The sequence below is a fragment of the Polypterus senegalus genome, chromosome 15 (genome assembly GCF_016835505.1).
Source record: "Polypterus senegalus isolate Bchr_013 chromosome 15, ASM1683550v1, whole genome shotgun sequence".
In the NCBI taxonomy this organism is placed as follows: domain Eukaryota; kingdom Metazoa; phylum Chordata; class Cladistia; order Polypteriformes; family Polypteridae; genus Polypterus; species Polypterus senegalus.
Window position 1 is genome coordinate 34,376,056 of NC_053168.1, and position 23,622 is coordinate 34,399,677.

Genomic DNA, 23,622 nt, shown 5'->3' on the forward strand with positions numbered 1-23,622 from the left:
CGCACTCCTCTTATTTTCCATTTACTGCAGCTTTTCACAGTTTGACACCTACTGCCAGACAGACCTGCATGACTGCCAAAACCATGGTAAAGGTGTCACCAGAATGGCACAGGGAAGGGCTATGTGCTACTTTAGACCTCTATGAGAGAGAGCAGGAAGGTCCTACACATGCTAGTATGGGAGTACAGGAGTAGTAGGGGTGTATTACACACTTCTCTGTTCCCCAGTAGAGCTACAGGTAGGGGTATCATCATGAATGCTCCATTGATATAGTCTTGGTGAAAGCGTGCAAAGCCCTCCCACGAAGTTAGAGAGCAAGTGGCCTTTTATGAGATAAGATGTCTGGTCCTCTAGACACACACAGAGAGAAAGAGAGACTAAGAAAAAATACCATAGGTGGCAACATGTCCCGGCCTCTAGATGGAAAGCAGTCTACATATGGGACCATGACAGCCCTACTTAGGACAACTGAATATTCAGGGATGGATGGACACCAGAGATAATTGAGAGACAGAGTTTTAGCCTGGTGTTGCTGTAGCAAATGAAAGGCTGCCTCTTACCCCAGAAATAATTGTGGGTAAAAGTTGTAAGGGATACTGGAATTAGGTGTAATGCCACCTCAGAGCCAGATGTCATTGAATGCAGAGTTTGTACAAGATTGTTATGAATGCTCAACTGGCGGGAAGAAAAAAGGTAAATGTTTAGACAGAGAGAGGAAGGTGGTAGGTGAGAAAAGGAGTGTGTTTGGTATAGCACTGAGGTTGGCTGGTGGTAAGCCTCTTCATCAGATAGGCTCAGGGATGCAGCAAGGTTTGTTATTTTGCATTTTGTGTTCTCCTTTTTGTACACCATTTCTTGTAGGTCATAAAAAACACAATTTTGTTAATTTCTGGCTTCCTTGGGGTAATTCTAGGGGCAAAAAACAATCTCATCACATTAGCATCTAGTTTTTATCTTTTCTGTCAGGATTTGGCCATGCCACAGTCCTGTATTACTCTCATAGTAAATGTCTTCCTCTTTGCTGTTGGTGCTGAATCTCCCTATAGGGGGTTATTACTTTTATCTCACTACTGTCTTTGCAAATGTCAAGCACAGAATTTTACTGAAATGACGGAAGAAATACATTAGGTTTCCTGCACTGTGCCAACTCCAGCATTACTAATCTGATGCCACTGGTGGTGTTCTCTGCAAGGTCAATTGGCTTACCATAAGCTTCATTGGTGAGTCCATTTTTTGTCCAATATATTAATATGGTAACTGCAGTGTAACCTCATACTTACCTCAGATATCCAAAGACACATGAATTTCTGCTAATGTCTTATACGTATCTGATTAATAACACAACTGAGATGCTTCTGAAGGCCTGATAGACCTTCTTTCCCATTGTTTTATTAGATATTTTAGTAATTTTTTGCTGTGGTTTGTTTCTCTGTTGTTTGAGTTGATTTCTTGTGTGCACTATTAAATCCATCTGTCCATCTTCTGGTTTAGATTAATCCATTTTCAGAGAACTGGTGACAATCCCTGCATCAGGAAGCAACCAACCCCACATGCAAAGTGCATTGATTTATAGATTTCAAATCAACCTAAGCTACATTTAATGGGGAGGAATGAAATGCTAAGACCATGTTATAAGCTTGTTAATGTCACTTGCTTTTGATTTTTTTTAATAGATTTGGTTATTTTGGCAATGTCATCTGATCACCATTTTGTGATTTGTTTTTTATATAGTTGGTGACATTTTGTGTGTTTGTTTCATGAGTGCCACCATTTTCGAGCATTTGCCCTCTAGACCCATGATATATATGCATGACCACTTACATTGTGATGACCACAATATAAAAAATAGCCGTGCACACTTTTTCAGGGATTTCTATGAAGCAACATACTGCTAAGGCATGTGCACACACATGAGAAGCATTGTGAGATATCACAACATTTTACTGAAGGTTGAGCCATCTTTCTGAATATCACAATAGGTTTTTGTTAATAACAGAAAACCCACAGGACGAAAAGCATTTTCTTGTGTAATTTAATATAAAGAATTTGTTTCTGGTTTAACCCATTATGAACATAGCAACTTTGAAGTTGATTTGCATGTGTGATTTACCAATTTTGAACTAGCTTTCTGCATGATGATCCTCTTCAGTTTGCCCTTAAATATCACTGCTACTCATTGCTATGTGCTGTACTCATGTTCATATGGAAAGATTAAAATGGCTATGACTAGGAGAAGCAAAACCCCTTCCTAGCTGTACTGGGTACATAACAGGAGCTAGCACTAGACTGAGGGCACGCTGATGTACATATAGAGGTAGCAGCTAAGGTAATGGCACATGTCTATGATGTGGGAAGAAACCTGGTTATCAGGAGAAAATCCTCAAGAACGTGGAGAAAACATGCAAACTCTATTCTCATGGTGACCAAGCTGGAAATTAAAGGAAGATTTGAAGCAACAGCACCAGGTATTATTCCATTGTGCAACCTCAGACTGTTAAGTGAGCAATTATAAATACAGTGGTGTGAAAAACTATTTGCCCGCTTCCTGATTTCTTATTCTTTTGCATGTTTGTCACACAAAATGTTTCTGATCATCAAACACATTTAACCATTAGTCAAATATAACACAAGTAAACACAAAATGCAGTTTTTAAATGATGGTTTTTATTATTTAGGGAGAAAAAAATCCAAACCTACATGGCCCTGTGTGAAAAGTAATTGCCCCTTGTTAAAAATAACCTAACTGTGGTGTATCACACCTGAGTTCAATTTCTGTAGCCACCCCCAGGCCTGATTACTGCCACACCTGTTTCAATCAAGAAATCACTTAAATAGGAGCTGCCTGACACAGAGAAGTAGACCAAAAGCACCTCAAAAGCTAGACATCATGCCAAGATCCAAAGAAATTCAGGAACAAATGAGAACAGAAGTAATTGAGATCTATCAGTCTGGTAAAGGTTATAAAGCCATTTCTAAAGCTTTGGGACTCCAGCGAACAACAGTGAGAGCCATTATCCACAAATGGCAAAAACATGGAACAGTGGTGAACCTTCCCAAGAGTGGCCGGCCGACCAAAATTACCCCAAGAGCGCAGAGATGACTCATCCAAGAGGTCACAAAAGACCCCAGGACAACGTCTAAAGAACTGCAGGCCTCACTTGCCTCAATTAAGGTCAGTGTTCACGACTCCACCATAAGAAAGAGACTGGGCAAAAACGGCCTGCATGGCAGATTTCCAAGACGCAAACCACTGTTAAGCAAAAGAACATTAGGGCTCGTCTCAATTTTGCTAAGAAACATCTCAATGATTGCCAAAACTTTTGGGAAAATACCTTGTGGACTGATGAGACAAAAGTGGAACTGTTTGGAAGGCAAATGTCCCGTTACATCTGGCGTAAAAGGAACACAGCATTTCAGAAAAAGAACATCATACCAACAGTAAAATATGGTGGTGGTAGTGTGATGGTCTGGGGTTGTTTTCCTGCTTCAGGACCTGGAAGGCTTGCTGTGATAGATGGAACCATGAATTCTACTGTCTACCAAAAAATCCTGAAGGAGAATGTCCAGCCATCTGTTCGTCAACTCAAGCTGAAGCGATCTTGGGTGCTGCAACAGGACAATGACCCAAAACACACCAGCAAATCCACCTCTGAATGGCTGAAGAAAAACAAAATGAAGACTTTGGAGTGGCCTAGTCAAAGTCCTGACCTGAATCCAATTGAGATGCTATGGCATGACCTTAAAAAGGTGGTTCATGCTAGAAAACCCTCAAATAAAGCTGAATTACAACAATTCTGCAAAGATGAGTGGGCCAAAATTCCTCCAGAGTGCTGTAAAAGACTCATTGCAAGTTATCGCAAACGCTTGATTGCAGTTATTGCTGCTAAGGGTGGCCCAACCAGTTATTAGGTTCAGGGGCAATTACTTTTTCACACAGGGCCATGTAGGTTTGGATTTTTTTTTCTCCCTAAATAATAAAAACCATCATTTAAAAACTGCATTTTGTGTTTACTTGTGTTATATTTGACTAATGGTTAAATGTGTTTGATGATCAGAAACATTTTGTGTGACAAACATGCAAAAGAATAAGAAATCAGGAAGGGGGCAAATAGTTTTTCACACCACTGTATATGATTGAATGCTTTGTCTGAAGTATTTTGTTCTTTACACTTGCTCTTATTTGCCTTGAAAAGCACAATGTCATTGTCTTCCTTGTGAAAGTCATCGTGTAAATAGACAGAAAAACGCTGAAATCTGATAACTGTTGACAACAGCTATCACTTCCTTCTAGTTTTATTTTTTTGAAGCTGTGGAAATTGCTGTTTTACTTCAGAGAAATGCATGATATAATGACTCATTTATTAAACAAAACATGTTCTCTAACCCTTTTCAACCAGCTTAGAGTTGTGGGGAGACGGAGACAAAAGGCCTGAGACAGGAAACAAGGAAACTAAAATAGCTGATTACAAGTAAAATGAAGTCAGTGCTTGTATTATAAACTATGACAGAAACTTCACTAAAACAAATAGCAACTAAAAAATGTACTTTCAGACTCTGTGAAAACTTTTTTTTTTTATTTCTTGAGGTGAAGTCTTATGTAGGAAAATTGACCTGCAACGATATGTACTATTCTGGGTGAATGGTCAACATGACCTTGTGGGTCTGCACCCGAAACTGAAACTGACAGGTTTAGGCACAAATCAAATAGATTAATTGAATGTATGCACAAGAGCAGTGTGCCTGACCAAGCCCAGCTCAAAAATATAAGGATGTGGATCTCAGTAAATTGCACTATAAAGCACTCAAACACCTTTTCAGATACAGTGTATCTGAATATGCTGACTAGGGTGGTTCATATCCTAAATGTTAATGCTTTTTATTTTGTAATTCCTGCCCTTTTACAACATTAGAAAGTTAAAAACACTCATAATTCAGTATTTTACTCTATGATGCATTTCACATAAATAGAATCAATCTAATACCTGCACTAATTTTGTAAGCTCAAACAAGCAAGTTGATTGAAAAAGAAGATGGCAGTTATTTGTATTATTATTTTTTTACCTCAACACATTACAAAGCGTAAAGTCCCTGAGTATCTTCCAGGAATCATAATTCAAATGATAAATAAATGAGTTAATGTTTAATATTGTATCTAAGGAATCGAGCTGTGTGCCCAACTTTTCAGTGCAAACAGGAAGTCACAGTCCAATTCAGTGCGTATTAAAATGTTCCTCATTTCATCAGAGGAAGCATGTGGTCATCAGCTCTATTTACTGTTTTTAACAACCCGGAAAGCCAGTCACTGAGCTCTTGATACCCACAAAACATCCATGCACTCTGCTTTTCACTCTGCCACTTTGAATAGAGCCAGAAGATGCCTGCCTTCTAAAGGTAAGTGAATAAAACTTTCTTAAAAGAAACAAATTCCATAGATGATATTGCATGATTTTTATTATTTTTATATCTGTAGCTGTGCGAGTCAACACCTCAAAATGTAGTAGCACCTAAAGGTTCATTAGATTATATACGTAGATAACCAAAATTAAAATTTTGTGCAAAGCTAGTGTCGCTTCAGAAGTAACAAATATCTGAGAATCCAATTATTTAAATTAATTGATCTACAGTAAGTTTGTCTGAGAATGGACAGATTGTTATATTCAATTATATAGTCTAATAAATATTAAATTAAGTGGATTTGGAGTCCTGGGCTCATATTCTGTGCCCTCTTACATTCTGTGAGAGGCTTGCATGTTCTCACTGTGTCTGGTTGGGCTCTTCTCCAGCTACTCTGGTTTTCCTTCCACGTCCCAAGCATGTGCATGTCACGTTAATAAGTCATTCTACATTAGGTCTCCATGTGTGAATCTCCTCCATCCATTAATGGATACTGTCTTCAGCCCACTGCTGAAGTCCACAAGACAAGAGTAACCTGGTAAAGCAGGTTTGACCATTGATGGATGGATTATTAGATATCATTCAGTAATTTGAGAGAAGATAAAAAAACAACACATTTTAGAGCAAGGCAAACCATCCTGACTTTGGGGCTTGTCCCAAGCTGGGATAAACTGAGAGGGTTAATGTCAGACAGGGCAAACGGTTGCAAGACTTTAACCAAAACCTTAACAGATGGAATCAATCCGATCCACTTTGGAAATTTTTGAACAAATAAAATATAGTCAGACTCCTTTTGCCCCACACTTTTCAAAACACATATGCTCTCTTTCACTCACCTCTTACTGTCCACTTACTAGATAGATAGATAGATAGATAGATAGATAGATAGATAGATAGATAGATAGATAGATACTTTATTAATCCCAAGGGGAAATTCACATAATCCAGCAGCAGTATACTGATACAAAGAAACAATATTAAATTAAATAGTAATAAAAATGAAAAAAATTAAAATAAAATTAATGTTAGCATTTACTCCCCCGGGTGGAATTGAAGAGTCGCATAGAGGAGACAGCCCAACTCCTATACTGTGATACGCACTGTAGATCCCACCGTTTTCTATTTCTGTTTATCCGTTCAGTCGAATATGACTCTCGTTCACTCTATGGGTCACCAGCCAAGGTGAATCTAGGCTACTACCAAAGGGTCATTTCTGTCATACATACAGAGTGAACAGAAATTCTCACTTGCATGTGCTAGTCAACATGCAGCATGTGGCCGCTCTCCGGCGCCATGATAACTGAGAAGAACTACTTTAACTTAAATATTTGTTATAACCGGATATCTGAAGAAAAACATATTGTTTCAAAGAGAGATGCAGAGGAATAAGCCATAGGTTTACATGAGTGAGGAATATAGAGTGCAACTGATTGCAGAAAATGTCTCTTTGATGTATTATGTAGAGATAAATGATTAATTTGCAACCCGAGTGTAGTAGTAGGTTGTTGTAGCCTATTCACCATTATGGATGCAGTGAGAAGTGAAGCAAAATGACACCTTTTACTGGCTAACTAAAAAGATTATAATGTGCAACCTTTCCAGCTCAGACTCCTTCTTCAGGCAAGATTTAATCCACCCAAGTGCTTAATTTGTTGTGGCAATGATCTGATATTTTTCTGTTGGTCTATTGATTTATGATATTCTGTACTCGTATTAATGGATTCCCATTTTGTGGTCTATTCTTTGTTTTTACATCTTACTGTTGTAAGTGTCTGCAGTACTGGTCTGCCTATAAAATTACACTGCTCTCTTGCAGTTGTGGTATTTTTTTCTAAACAAGGGCACATTTTGATTTTTTTGCCACAGAATAAGCACTGCCAGAAGGAAAAGTAGTGGACACTCACATCTCTAAGTGAATTATCAATAATTAAAGTGATAACAGAATCGGCACCTAAAATAATGCTGTTAATCATATCTAAAAACATTATACTTTCGTGTGCTTATTAGCAGCAAAAACAGTACTATGCAATGCAATGGCAGCCAGGCTGCACAGTGGTTTGCACTGCTGCCTTATGACTAAAGCATTTTGGGTTCAAATCTCATACTGTGCCCTTGTGTTCGGCATGGGTGAATGCAGGTATTGATTATGAATGTGAACTCTACAATGGACTATTGTCTCTTCCAAGGCTGGTTGGTTACCACCTTTGACTTGATGCTGCCGAGAGTTGCTCAGGCTCTACATTAAAATACTGAAATAAGGCTGTTCAAGAAATGGATGGATGAAAATACAATAGTATGGTTCCATACTTTAACACTATAAAATGCAAACAAGTCGAAGAGAAGACTGAATATTTATACCCTTATTATATATTTGCAGCTTGTAGAGTAAACCTATATGTTTTAGATTAAAAAACTATTTTAATATTGATGACATTATATAATAATTTGGAGGCAGCTTGGTGGTGCAGTAGTTAACAATGCTGTTAATGTCGCTGGGGCTTTTTGTCTGGATACTCCTATTTTCCCCTTAAATCCCAAAATAAGCAGGTCATGTTAGCTGAGATTTCAACTTGGCCTTTTAGTGGTGCTCTGTGTCTGTGAATGTGCCAGGTGGTGGGCACTGAGTTACTTCCTGCATTGCACCCAGTGCTGCCCAGATAGGCCCATGCTCTGAAAGAGATTGAGAATGCTATTAAATTATCATTTGCAATGTCTTATCTATACTAATAAAAGGCAAAGCCCTCACTCACTCACTCATCACTAATTCTCCAACTTCCCGTGTAGGTAGAAGGCTGAAATTTGGCAGGCTCATTCCTTACAGCTTACTTACAAAAGTTGGGCAGGTTTCATTTTGAAATTCTACACGTAATGGTCATAACTGGAAGCTATTTTTCTACATATACTGTAATGGAGTTGAGCTCGAAAGCCGTGGGGGGTGGAGTTTCGTGTGACATCATCACGCCTCCCACGTAATCACGTGAACTGACTGTCAACGCAGTACATAGAAAACCAGGAAGAGCTCAAAAAAGCGCTGAAGAAAACATGCATTATATAATTCAGAAGGCAGCGAAACAATAAGAAGCGAGCGAGTGACACATACTATCATATTCATGACTGCAGCTACTTCAGGAAACAAAGCACGGTGTAAACCTAAAGTTTAAATTAAGTTCATAGACAGGCTGCCGCTGGCGTTTGTCATGCCCACGGGTAATGCAGGATACAAGTTTAATGAGAGGACGCAGGATATAAACGAGAATTTTGATCACTTTGTAACTAAGTTAAAATTGCAGGTGAGGGGCTGTTCTTATGCAAATTCCGAGAGACTGTGTTTGTGGGGGATTGACAGTTAAGGCGGGGGGAGTCACGTCATCATCTCCCCTCCCATTCACCTCATTTCGCTCTGAGCTGAGGTCCACAGCTAACGCAGTGTTACGGAAGCGACTTTGTAATTGCTGCCACCAAATACTCACAGAAAAATCCACAAGTTAATAAACACGCTGTCTCTACAGTTTCTCCACACTGAATCCTCCAGGCACTACTTACAAAAGGTTACATTGACAATCGTGTTATTTTTAAAATAGTTCCTTTTCTTAGCACAAGCACAGCTGAGAAGCTTCGATGCATGTGCTCCATAATGCATTAAAAATCATGCATTTAATCACAAGCAAAAGGGGAACTTCAGTCAATGCATGATTTCCTGGTACACCGATTACATTGACCAGCGCTTCCCGATTCATTTTACCCTCGCACCCCCTTGGTTTGAGAAGAAGTCTGAAAAAATATGAGGTTAACACAGAAAAACAGATCACCAATTGAAGCTTTATGAATAATCGATTCGCCATCAATAATTGTTTTGGTAAAGCCATACTCAGTGTAATCCTCCTTCCATTTTATAATTTTTCCGCCACTAGCCATGATTAAATGAACGGTAAAAAAGTAAGACCGAAGCGAGGGTGACTTATTCAGGCAGGCAGGCGACAGCTCAATAGCTCGAATTTGGATATAAGTAGCTTCTATTTAGTCGCCAGAAATATCTTTGTTAGGAATGGAAGTTGAATTTAGTCTTTAAATTTCTATGGTAAAGAAAAAGTTATGCAATGATGACTACATTTAACTATATAAAGTCAAAACTTTAATATATAAAGTCAGCGTCGGTATATATAAAGTCAATACTTGTTTCTGAATATATAAAGTCAAAACTTGAATATATAGCCTAAAGTCATTCCCAAATATATAAAGTCAAAACCTGAATATATAAAGTAAGCGCTGGAATATATAAAGTCAAAACTTAAATATATAAAGTCAGCGTCGGAATATCCATCCATTTCCCAACACGTTGAATCCGACCACAGGGTCACGGGGTCTGCTGGAGACAATCCCAGCCAACACTGGGTGCAAGGCAGGAACCAATCCTGAACAGTGTTTTTTTATTTTATTTTTCTGAATACGTTTTTGTTAACTTAGTTCAGTTCAGAGTCGTTTCAATCAATAGATTTTGACTTTCACTTTATATATTCAGGAGTGAGTTTATATACTCTGATGTTGACTTTATATAATCAGGAATGACTTTATAAATTCCAATGCTGACTTTATATATTCCAGCGATGACTTTATTCAACTTTTGACTTTATATACTCCAGAGCTGACTTTATATATTCTGACGCTGACTTTATATATTCAAGTTTTGACTTTATATATTCAGAAATGACTTTATATATTCAAGTTTTGACTTTATATATTCTGACGCCGACTTTATATATTCAAGTTTTGACTTTATATATTCTGACGCTGACTTTATATATTCACAAAATCAATTTATTTGCCTGTTTGGCACCCCATAGTATATGTGTGTGTGTATATATGTACACATGTATGTATGTATATATATATAGATATATATAGATATATAGATATGACAACAACACTCATATCAAAGACAAAACAATTACATTAACAATCATATTACGTTATTTTTTTAATTTTTCCTTTTCTTTTTCATAACTTCTTTAACACACTACTTCTCCGCTGTGAAGCGCGGGTATTCTGCTAGCTGATTAATAAAATCAAACTCAGTGCAGTAACTTGTTTATCTAACGTGCCGTCAGGACATCAAGGTTCTACAGCCATAGCATGAGTGCATTTGATAACTTGAGCAAACTATAGTGGTACCAACTTTACAAAATGGGATCATGTTAACAGACGATTTAGGCTTAGAGTGACTCTTACTCTAGAAGCAGCAGGACTATCAATCCATTGTTTAATCTGGTTAGACATTTATCAAAAAGAGGAACTCTTAGATAACATAATGTTCTCAATCCCATTTAGCCTTTCCTGGCAGCACTTGCAGCAAGGCGGGCAACAGATTCTGGACAGGGTACCAATGCAATGAAGAGTCACTCACACATAAATATACATTACAGCCAGTCAGTTACTGCATGTATTTGGGAAAGAGAAAGGAATTTCGAGTACTAAGAGGAAGAAAAAACACACACATGGGGAAAAAAATAAAGAGTCCACATGGACACCATTTGGAAAAAGGATTTGAATCCAGGATCTTGCATCTGTGACTCAGCAGCACTTACCAATATAAAAGCTATATTGAATATAACATAATTAAAATAATTAGTAAAACGTGTAAATAAAAAAATAAAACGGATGACAAAGGGCTGTGGTGATATTGCGCTGATGCCTCACATCCCCAAAGCTCCACAGCTGAGTCACTGTCTGTGTAGTGTTAGGGTGTTCTTTGCATCTTCCTCTCAGACATTCATGTAACATAAATTGCAAACCCAGTTTAATCAAGTAAGTAATTGTGCCACGATATTAAAACATTACAGCAATCTTGATGAGAACAGGCCACTCAGCATAACAACTCAAAAATCTTAAAGTCTCAAATGTTACATTGAGTCAAATTCAGAATGTCCATAAAGTGCCAGTCTGACAGATTATTTGATAGTACTGTATATTCCAAATAGCAATAGTTTTGTGTGGGAAGAAACACTTTCTAATGTTTGTATGAAATCTACCCATAACAAATTTTCACCTGTGTCCCCATGTTCTTTTTAAAGAACTGATATTAAAGTAACACCTTAAATCCACTGTGCTAATTCCCTTCATAATTTTGAACATGTTGGTCATGTTTCTACTTACTCTGTTCATCCCTAAAATGAAAAGGTTAATCTCCTTCAGTCTTTCCTCATGGCTTATAACAGAATCAGTCTACTTTCTCTAGAGCTGCTTTGTCTTTTTTAACACAAAGATCAAAACTGCACACTGTGTTCCAAGAGTCCTCATTAGTATGTTATGTACTGTAGCTTAAGCATAATCTTCTGAATTGTTCGTCAGCCATTGTGACTCACACTACAACTTATACCCTATTAGTCTTCCTCATGACTTGTGTATAATATCTGCATGGTGAAAGTGAAGAGTCCAGTTCAACTACTTATCACAAAATTCAGGAAAGTTCGTTTTGGTTTTAGCGTTAAAAAAGACACCCTTCCACACTTGTAAAACAGAATACATGAACAGTATGGTATTGCATGATGGATGGCTATTTGAATTTTACTTGATGATTAAAAGCACCATGGCAGTAAGACTTTTCTATCATTTATTCACTTGGTGTTTGTAAACCAGTAGAGGGGTTCTTCATTCTGTTCCATCCACAGCATTTTAAACAGGACGTTAAAAAGATGAAATATACAGTGCCATTATGGACCATCCCTCCATTTTATAACAAATTTATTCAGTTCAATTTTTAGGACAGACAATGCCAATTCCAACTACACTGGGCACAAGGCAGAAAGCGACCCTACACTAGACACCAATTAAGCAACGGGACACATTCATACACACACCCACACTTAGTCATATGGAGCTAATGGAGAGCTGCCAACTAAATTAACAAATATGTCATTTTGATTTTGGAAGTAAGGTACAGAGAAAAACACTGCTCAGATATGAGGAGAAACTTCACATAGCTAGCGATGTGTGTGTGACAATATTTAGCTCACATTATATGCAAAAATGTATTTTAAAATGTGAGTATATTATCTTAATAGATTTAGTGGAATAACTGGGCTTGAGAATATTACAGTATGTATCAATTTAAGCTGAACAAAACGTTAAAGCTTTTCAAGGCTATAAATACAGGTACTTGTGAGAGAGTTTCTATAGTGCTTTTTCTATTTCTCTAGGTTATCTACTATAACACATTTTACATCTTTCTGTGTTGTATTGTGACTTTCATGCCAAAAGACAATTTCACCTTGGGGATTAACAAAGTATATCAAAATAAAAAAAATAAAAAAAAAGGAAATGCCAACACACTGAACCACTTAATCAGCAGGGCCGGCTCTATTCTGAACACTTTCTTAGACTCTCCAGGGGTGCTAGAACTGCTATGCCGCTGGACACCTTCTGTGTGACACCCTAGTCAAGCAGTGGAGCACCTTCAGCACAAGGCTGATTTGACTATGGAGCTCCAGGAAACACTTTTTAAGATTTTTTAGCAACTTCATTAGACTGTAGAATATACATTCTGGCTAGACTTTTTGATATTTTAATAAGTTAATTTAAAACAGATCAGAGACATATTTATTATTTTACTGTTTAAACTTGAGTCTATGCCACAAATTTTGTGTTTGGCTGTTTGCTTTTATTATATGTAGGCTGACATCCAACCATCCATCCATTATCCAATCCACTAGATCTTAACTACAGGGTCACGGGGGTCTGCTGGAGCCAATCCCAGCCAACACAGGGTGCAAGGCAGGAAATTAAACCCCAGGCAGGGCGCCAGCCCACCGCAGATGTAGGCTGACAAAACACTCCAATTTCATTTTGGGGTCAGTAATGTCTGTATATCTGTCAGTTTTCTCCATTAAATCTAGTTCCCTACCACATGCCTCGAATGTGCATATGTAAAAAAAAAAAATAGTTAATAAAATGGATTAAATAATTAAAATGGGTAGCACAATAACAATTCTATAAAATCTATTCTAATTTTGAAGTGTTAAACATTAGGAAAAAGACACAATTTAAATTTGTTTTCTTGACTGTCTAAGGATTTATGAAATTAATGATTCATAATCAGACGTGACAGTTTATTCTGTCATGGTGAATGCCATCTCAAAGCATTTTACAGATATTTTTAACAACAATAATTGCAAGAATAGTCCTGATATATAAAAGAGTCCTCTCTGTCTTTCTGTTTTTTATATTCAGTGATGGTAAGCTCAATGCAAACATTCATACGTACATTCATTATTTATTCCCTTAACTAATTCAGACTCATAGAGGGCAAGAGCCTATTTGGGGTATCAGGCCATATGACCAGAACCAACCATGAATGATTTGCCTGTCAATAGCAGCAGATACTCACAAATATTCAAACTTATTCATCCCAAGCCAATTCAGATTCTCCAGAAATTCTTATATCCTTTGGCGATGGAGGCAAACTGGAGAACCAATTTAGTCCATACAGCATGTTTGTTTATAGATGGGTTTATAGTACTGCACATGTTAAACATAACAATAATAATAAAAAAATAATTGTTTTTAAAACTAATGTAATAGACCTAACAAAGCAACAATCATGGCTTGAAGTCCATGAGGGAAGTCAAAGGCTGGTGAACACAGACTACTCCCCACCTAATTCCCAAAAAAGCTTTTGGGGTTCATGTCCCAGATTGTGTTGGTGATGGTTGTGTTTTACTGTTACTGTTTTTCTAACACCAAAAAGCCTATTATACCCAGAAGATAATATAAATCAGGATGAACCAGCAACTTTAACTGCCTGAAGAATAGTCTTAATGATTATTAAAAAAATTGACCATAAGGTAGAAGTTGTTTGCCTTGTTAAAAGAACGAGGGTTCATCCTTGTATGGAATAATCAGATGAACGAGGCATCTGTCAATGTAGTGGTAAGATAACCTGTGGGATATGAACAAAGTGTACGCACTCTTGCACAGTGTATTAATACAAACATAACAGAAAAGTGAAAATGTTGTAGACCACATCTGCATGTTAAACATTTGCATTATAAAATAATTATCACTGACGTTGTATATAACGGAACATCTGTCTGCAGTAATTAACTGCATTGCATATTAAAGAGTGTGAGTGTGCTGAAAGACAATACTTTTTAAAATAAAATGACATGCTAATTGATTCCTGCATTGCACCTTAAAGACACTGTCTTTTGAAAATTCAAATTAACTATCATTTAGCAGCAGATATATTCATAATTTCATTCTCTAAAATGCAGATAATTAAAAGAATTTCAGGTGTGTTATTGTGACTATTATAGGTATAAATGCTACCTATAACTCTCTCTCTAAAGACGTCTTTCTTCTTTTTCTGTCTGAATGAGCCAGTTTAACTCTCTTTATAGGTCTCAGAATTTATTTGCTGTACTTCCTATTTTTGAACAGTTAGGGGTAATGGAAAATGCTGGTCAACAACAGCACTCCCTGACTTCCCCATTCTGCAGAAGGCTGCCCTTTTACTTACATCTCAGTTTGTAAACTTGCATTATATTTTCAAAAAGACACATAAAAAAAACAAGCGAAAACATTGTAGCTCAGGGGTAAGAAAGGCCATCACACTGCCTGTCCTTTGATTTGAAATCCATATCACTTGGGCTATGTATACAGTATATGAAATCCATGGCTGCCTTTGTTTTATATTAGGACTTGATGATTTGGAGCCCACCACTCATTAGAAGAAGATGGGGAATTCACTGAAAGCAGGCAGTTCAGAGGCTGATAAAGAAACAAGATACTTCGATCCACGGCTGAAAGGTAAGCAGCTGTTCATTTAAATAATGCCATCCAAAAAACTGCTAAATAATTTAAAATATGGAAAATCCTGTATAATGTAAGGACTGCTTGCAGTTTTTATATTGTAATGAATTTTTAAGATGATAGACAGGAATAAGGAGCAATCTGTCATTACTTTTGTGTAGCTCTTCCAAAGTGTGCACCACCATAAAAACATTTATGGTGAACATTTTAGTCCAGATGTGTAGAATATGGTGCATTGGCTAAGGTACTGGACCATAAAAAAAAGGCTGCCGGTTTGGTTCCTACTTTTGATTCAATGATTTACCTGAACAAGTCAACTAACTTTCTTATAAGCAATTGCAGTGCATTCTGGAATAAAGATGTCCATCTAACAATAATAATAATAACAATCCATCCATTATCCAACCCGCTATATCCTAACTACAGGGTCACGGAGGTCTGCTGGAGCCAATCCCAGCCAATACAGGGTGCAAGGTAGGAAACAAACCCCGGGCAGGGCGCCAGCCCACCGCAGTAATAATAATAACAATAATAATTAATATTATTATTGTTGTTACATGGACATATTTTATTTAAAAGCATCTTTCAAAATACCCAAGGCAACTGTACATCAGAAAATATAACAAAGAATAAAACAAAACAAAACAATAAAAATATACAAAGTTAAAAAAAAAAGATAACAAAATACAACATTAAAAAGATTTTTAAGTTGAGATTTAAAAACAAAGTGAGGTGCAGGCATGGATCTCCAAAGGCAGGGCATTCCACAACTGTGGGCCCACCACACTAAAAGCTCTGTCAACCATACTGCAGACCCTGCACAATATAACATTTAACAACATGGTGCCAGAGGAATGACAAGAACGTGATGGGGTGTATGACTTTAGTAAGGAGAAAAGAAAAGGTGGGGAGAGATCATGAAAGACCGTAAATACTTAAAAGAGGAGTTTACAGTGAATGCAAAATGAACAGGGAGCCAGTGTTAGAGAAATATGTTCTCAGGGTTTTAAACGTACGAGGACTCCTGCTGCTAAATTTTACACATATTGCAATCTGTTTAGGCACCTAGCAGGACGGCATTTCAATAATCACGTCGTGAGGTGACAATAACGTGAATAAATGTCTTGGTTGTGATATCAGAGAGAGGGATACAACTTTGAAATTTGCTTGAGATGGAAAAAACTGCCTTAGTGATGCTTTTGATATGTGGTTCAAAAAAGAGTGAAGTGTCAAGAATGACACCAAGATTTGTGTAGATAAAGAGTGATTGTCAAAGAAAAAGTGTCCCTTTTCCTTAAAACACCTGGAGATGAGATGATTGTGGTCTTTGCTTTTTCACTATTTAATCTGAGAAAATTATCAGCCAACCATTGCTTTACATCAGTCAGAAAGGCAAGCAATGTGGGTGGGGATGGTGGGATATTAAGGTTTACATTGTTGCTGTATGTAGATAGATCAGCATAGCAATGAAACTGCAATCCGTACTGTCCTTTTATGGCACAAGTGAGAATCATATGAACGATTAAATAACATATGATTCAAATATACACTGTTAGTAAGAAGAAAAATATTGTTTCCATATTTATCCTGGAGCTAATTTCTGCTATATTGTTATTTGTCTAATCAGAATCCCAGTGGAAAATATCTGAGACTGTTACTTGTTTTATTCCTACTGCCTTCCTCAGCTCTTAATGTGTCTGATATGTGTAAATGTGGACGTGTGTATGATGCACCCTGCAATGGACCTGTTCCTGTCTAAGGATACTTACTACCATGAACCTATAGCTGTCCAGATAGACAGACAGATAGATAAGGCACTATATGATAGACAGCGAGAAATGTCTTTGTTTCCGGGGGAAATTTTGGCTTTTTACAGAATCTGTTTAAATAAACAAACACACAAATAGATAAATATATATATATGCATACACACTACTGTATATGGTCTGAACACAAATAAGAATGACTAAAACAAATGAAGATTTAAGAAGAAAGAAAACTTCTGACTTGGCAGTCCCAGTCCCTGTGTAGCCTTTTGCAAGCATAATGTCATTTTTATAAAGGAGCTCCTGTAGTGTTTCTTGACACACATCTTCTGAATAATTCATTAGCTTAAAGTAACCAATATTAGTGTGTCACAGAGAGAATGTGCAGCATTGTTCATAATGAGACTTAGTTTTATTTTCATTCTCTACCTCACTGCTATCTCCAGGGGGTCCAGAGTGTGTCCCATAACTAAACCTGCCTTTTTAATTACCTTGTTGATTTGGTGGACCTCTCTTGAAGTGATGCTATTGGACCACCACACACCACAGAGTAGAAAATCACACTGGCCATCACATAGTTGTTGAAGATGTGAAGGATGCAATTTACCCACATTAAAAGGACTCAGTCTCCTAAGAAAAATAGAGTCTGTTCTGTCCTTTCTTATATAGCCTTTCAAGACCAATCCAAGCTGTCATTGACGTGGACCCGACAGGACTTGTAGGAGTGCACCACCTCTACATCCTCTCCATGAATAGTGACCGGACCTAGAGGCTCTTTGGCACAGTGAAATTCAATAACCAGTTCCTTCGTTTTGCTGATTTTAAGATGTAGATAATTCCCTTTGCACCCAGAAACAAACTTTCCACTTGACTCCTCTCCTTTGTGTCCCACCCCCCCCCATCAATAAACCCCATAAGTGCAGAATCATCTGTGAATTTCTGCAAGTGATATGACCTGCTGTTATATTTATAGTCTGGGGTGTTCAGAGTGAAGAGAAAAGGAAACAGGATTGTTGTCCGTGGTGCTCCAGTGTTGCTCACATCCGTATCAGAAACACAGTCCTTGTGATTGGTGGGGTTATGAAAATGGATGATTTATTTTAAATTACCGGGACCGCCTACTGTATGATATTATTTCCAGAATCACTTGGTTCCTGCTTTATATCCACAGGACCTCCAAAGATGCTTACCAATATCACAGTCACTGGCTGGTTTTAACTCATGTTACTTTGCATGTGACAAACCTGCAACGGAAACATTGTGACTATGTGAATCATTTTTAACTGAATTGGTTTGGGTTTGATTTAGTGATGTACTCACTCATTTGTGATAAACTAGAGTAATGAGTGGATGGGAACACACAAAACAGCAAACAGTATGGGCTAGTGATGATGTTTAATGCAGCTTGTAAACATCAACACATTATTATTATTGCTGTCATTATTTATTTATTTAGTAGGCACCCTTATCTAAGGTGAATTACAAAGCAAGTTATAATGTTTACAAGAATGATTACAAGCAACTAGAGAAGAAGACAAAAACCGAGCAAGGTGGAGTAATAGTTCTATACAATTACTCCTGCAACTAGAGAGACAAAAGTCAGTATCCTAAAGTCTTTTTCAGTACAAGAACAGCTATCCTGTAAAAGGGAAACTAAGCAGTTCCAAAATATTTAATGAAAAGTTTTCAAAAGATGCCTAAATCTGAGCATGTCGGGTGCAGTTTGTATAGATAAAGGGAGATCATTCAATAACCCTGGTGCAAGAATAGAGAAACATTGTCCTGTCATGTCACATCTGACAAGAGAAGGGACACTTAGTAGACCAGCAGAGGCAGAATGGAGAGTTCTCGATGGGACATATAGAAAGGCTAAAAGGCTGGAGAAATTGACAATCAGAGCCATACAGAGAACTGTAGGTCAAGTCAAGAATTGTGAACTGGGCCCTAGTAGAAACAGGGAGACAGTGGAAAGAATGAAGCAAAGAAACAGTAGGAGTGAAAAATGGAACAAAGGGCACCAGTTGATCAGCTGCATTTGGGAGGAGCTGAAGTCCCGGCAGGAGAGAGTTGCAATAGTCCAGCCAAAATAGAACCAGTGTCTGAACAAGAGTTGCGTGGCATATTTAGTGAGGAAGGGTTGAATTCTCTGAATATTATTGCTATCGCGGGCTGCATCAGGAGTGGGCAGGAGGAGGAGTATAGGAAGCTAATCAAGGACTTTGTTAAATGGTGCGACTCAAACCACTTACACCTGAACACCAGCAAGACCAAGGAACTGGTGGTGGATTTTAGGAGGCCCAGGACCCTCTTGGACCCCGTGATCATCAGAGGAGACTGTGTGCAGAGACTACAGACCTATAAATACCTGGGAGTGCAGCTGGATGATAATTTGGACTGGACTGCCAATACTGATGCTCTGTGTAAGAAAAGGTCAGAGCCGACTATACTTCCTTAGAAGGCTGGCGTCCTTCAACATCTGCAATAAGATGCTGCAGATGTTCTACCAGACGGTTGTGGTGAGTGCCTTCTTCTACGCGGTGGTGTGCTGGGGAGGCAGCATAAAGAAGAAGGACACCTCACACCTGGACAAACTTGTGAGGAATGCTGGCTCTATTGTAGGAATGAAGCTGGATAGTTTAACATCTGTGGCAGAGCGACTGGCGCTGAGCAGGATCCTGTCAATCATGGAGAATCCACTGCATCCACTGAACAGTGTCATCTCCAGGCAGAGGAGCAGCTTCAGCGACAGACTGCTAGAAGTCGCAAAATCAACCAGAATGTTTAAGCAAATTACAGAAAAAAACCTGATCTAAACCTGTTAAGCAGTAGACCACATGAAAACTGGACAGACAAACAAACAAACAGACAGACATATGCACATTTCGATTATATATATATATTTATATATATAAAGATGATTGAAAGTAAGGAGTCCAGAGTCACACCACAGTTTCTGTGACTGATGACGAAAGGGTGACATCTTCAAGAGCAATGCTTAAAGATAAATCTGAGGAAATACATAATAAGAGATCATATAGAACAATACCAAAGAAGCTGGAAAAAACAGGTTTCATAATTAGAATGGAGAAATTTCTCCATATTTCCCAGACTGGAAAGCAGGTAAATATTCAACATGTTAAATTAAACAACATAGAAGCAATATGCTTTTTAGCATTTGTGGTTCTAATTGAAAAGTACAGGAGTCAAAAGTATGAATGGTCAGTCTGACTGAAGACATTCTCATTAAGCTTGATTGCCTATGAAGTCTTGAATTTCTCGACTCAGTTTCAAGGAGTGCAAGACAACCTGTAAGAGCTGCTTCCTGAGGTGCTGCACTTTCATATCATCAGAGCAACACCTGGCTTGTCTTCATTCATACCAGATAAATGTAAAAATGACTATAAAAAGGCAAATATGTACTGTTTCATTGCTACAGTTTTCTTAAATCTTTAAACTTCACCCACAAACGTGAGACAATTTAACTTAATCAAACGGAAAACGTCTGAGAAGGTTGCTTATCAAAACACTTTGCCCTGCTGCCTCACAGCTTGGCAGTCCGAGATTCAAACCCTAGCCCAGTCATTCCTCGTTGGCACATTTCCTCCCATGCCTGTGTAGATTTTCTTCTTATAGACAGGCAACCTTAAGTCTTTGGTTAGTTGACTACTATAGCTGCATTGATAAAATAGAATGGTTTATAAAATTTTTAAGATGACAGCAGGGAGCAGATGGTGTGATGTTGTGGCTAAAGTCCTGTTGCTTGCTCAACTCCTGGGCCAAATTACTCTGTGACTTGGAGCAAGTCACTTATGCTGCAAGTACCCAGGCCAAAGTATGTGAAAATTATTGAACTGCAATTGTGATAGATTAAATGTATCAGTTTAATAAAGAAATGTAAAGCCATAAGGAAAAATAACAAATCCAAACATGATGAATGCATTGGGTGCACAGTGCATACTCACATTCACTCAAACTCCCTCATACTGCGTCTGTTTAGAATTAGCAGATGACCTAAGATGCATGTCATTACTATGAAGGAAGAAACCTAGAAGATACAGGAAAAAAGCCCATGCAGACAAGGAGTGAACATGCAAACTCCATTCAAGGAAGCCCAGCACTAACCATTGCACTCTGAACATTTCACACAAATAAATAAAACCTGCCAGCCCTGAGGCACTTGCTCACAGCTAATGGAGTATTAGACCCACTGCAGTTTGCCTATTGGACAAAGATTGGAGTGGAAAATGCAATTATCTATCTGCTCTAGTCCACTTGTTCTCAGCTGGACAAAGTTGGTAGCACTGCAAGGATTATAAATTGTGATTTCTCCAGTGCCTTCAACAACACCCAGCTATCTCTGTTAAGGAGTAAACTTAGAGATACGCAGGTGCATGAGCCTATGGCGTCCTGAATAATGGACCATCTGTCAAGAACTCAAGGACTGTGTTTCTGATTTGGATGTGAGCAACACTGGAGCACCACAAGAAACAGTCCTGCCTCTTTTTCTTTTGACTCTGTACACTTCAGACTATAAATACAACTGCACGTCATGTCACTTGCAGAAATTCTCAGGTGATTCTGGACTTATGGGATGTTCTGATAAAGGGGGTGAGGCCGAGGAGGGGAGTCAGGCAGAGAACTTTGTTTCTTGGTGCAAAGGGAATTGACTGCTTCTTAAGCTCAACAAAACCCAAGAAGTGGTTATTACCTTTCACTGCACCATAGAGCCTCTATGTCCAAGTCAATATTCAAGGTTTGTACGTAGAGGTGGTCCACATTAATGACAGATTAGACTGCTCTTGTTGCACAGATGACCTATATAAGAAAGAGCAGAGCTGGCTCTTTTATCTTAGAAGACTGTGTTGCTTTAACGTGAGCAGTGACATCCTTCACATTTTCTACAACTCTGTGATGGGCAGTGCGACTTTCTACACTGTGATGTGCTTGGCTGGTAACATCACTCCAAAAGTGGCCCACCGGATTAACAAGCTAATTAAAAGGGCAGCTTCAGTTATGGGACACTCTGGACCCTCTGGAAGTAGCAGCAAAGGAAAGAATAAAAACAAAACTGAGTGCCATTATGAACAATTGTGCACATCCTCTCTCTGACACACTGTGTCAAGAAAATCTACACCAACGGCAATATGCCTGCATAAGGCCTCACTGGGACTGCCAAGTCAGAAATTTAACTGATTTATTAATCAATTTATCTTATTTATAACCCACCCAACTAATTTAAAATACCTGAAATTTCATCTTCATGTGAGGAGCAAAGAAAAATATTATAAACAGGACACACTTGAAAAGATACATTTAGTAGATCAAGCCCACTCTTTTCTAAACTACATTAAAACATTAGATGATTACACTGAAATCTATAACAAGACACTACCGACAACACAGAGTCCCTTTAAGGAAGGCCCAGCTCAAAACTGCATTTTGTCTAAGAACATTTTTTAAATATATCAGTTGCCTTTCTTCCTGTGGGCAGAAGCCTCGAAGACAGATGTCATCAGTTTAAATGTTCACTGGGAGTTAACACAGTAGCTCCAATTATGTGATTAGCTTTTAACAATAATGTTTAAAACTGAAATTTAAAAATACATGGCTAGATCATGGCTCCATTTCAATCAATCTCTTTTAAAATAAATACTTTTGAAACAACAAATATTAGTGTAACCTAATTGAACCTGTGACAATTTGAAAGGCACCCATAGTTCTGGGCCTTTTTCAATTCATTGACAGGTTCTTTGGTGAATAACTTAAACAAGATCCTGTATGACAGGATTTTTTAGCACGGTATCTCTAACATAAAACTGCCTGCTTTTAAACAACATAACACCATTTTGATGTGATTTTATCAAACCATAGGTTAATTTTCCACTTAGTACAATTTCCTGTATTTGGGTTAAACTTATCAGCATATTCTAATTTTAGACATAGGTATACTTGCAAAAGCTGCACTTTTGATATTAATTATTGTAGACTCTCCTTTTACAGTAACACTATGACAGATTTTGCTGATGGCATATTTTTCACACCATTGGGTGGAAGCTGTGAGCTATTTTAGATGAGTTCATACCTTTATCATCCCTTTGAAGTTATCACTCATTTTCATCAGAATATCAAAATCTCGACTCCACATTATTTACAAAATGTCAAGTGAACAGGAACTAATGAGTGAAATGGCTTGTTTTGAATTAAATAGTGAGTATACCCCATTTGTAACCTTCACGCAATAGGAAATAAATTACCTTGAACAATTTCCATTGCATTATACTTAGTTATTTTCAACAACAACAATTTACTTCTTATATAGCCACAAATCACACAAGGAATGTCCCAATGGGCTTTAGCTGGCCCTGATTTTTGACAGTCCCCTAGAATTGACTCCTCTAACATGATGAGAAAAATAAAAAATAAAAAAACCCTTGTAGAGAGAATAAAAAAAAAAAATCACTCTTTCAAAACAGTAATTTCATTATTATGGGGTGTAGTGTAGTAGATAAGGCTTTATACTCTGAGATTGTGGGTTCTAATCCTGCAACTCCACTATGTGAACTCAAGTTACTTCACCTGTCTGTGTACTAATTGGAAGCACAAAAGAAATGTAATCAGTTTTATTTTAAATGTTATAAATTGCCTTGGATAAAGGCAA

The 23,622-nt window shown here is 37.7% G+C and overlaps 2 protein-coding genes across 2 annotated transcripts in view; one reads left to right on the top strand and one right to left on the bottom strand.

Annotated features, from left to right (window-relative positions):
- Nucleotides 1-23,622, bottom strand: part of tg (thyroglobulin) — a 337,489-nt gene that overhangs the window by 125,928 nt on the left and 187,939 nt on the right. The gene's annotated exons all lie outside the window — the stretch shown is intronic.
- sla1a (Src like adaptor 1a) overlaps nt 5,286-23,622 on the top strand; it is a 45,739-nt gene continuing 27,402 nt past the window's right edge. The window contains exons 1-2 of the mRNA XM_039736702.1: nt 5,286-5,391; nt 15,085-15,195. Coding sequence (XP_039592636.1) covers nt 15,123-15,195 — 73 coding nt within the window. The 5' untranslated portion in view covers nt 5,286-5,391; nt 15,085-15,122. The remainder of the gene's footprint in view (nt 5,392-15,084; nt 15,196-23,622) is intronic.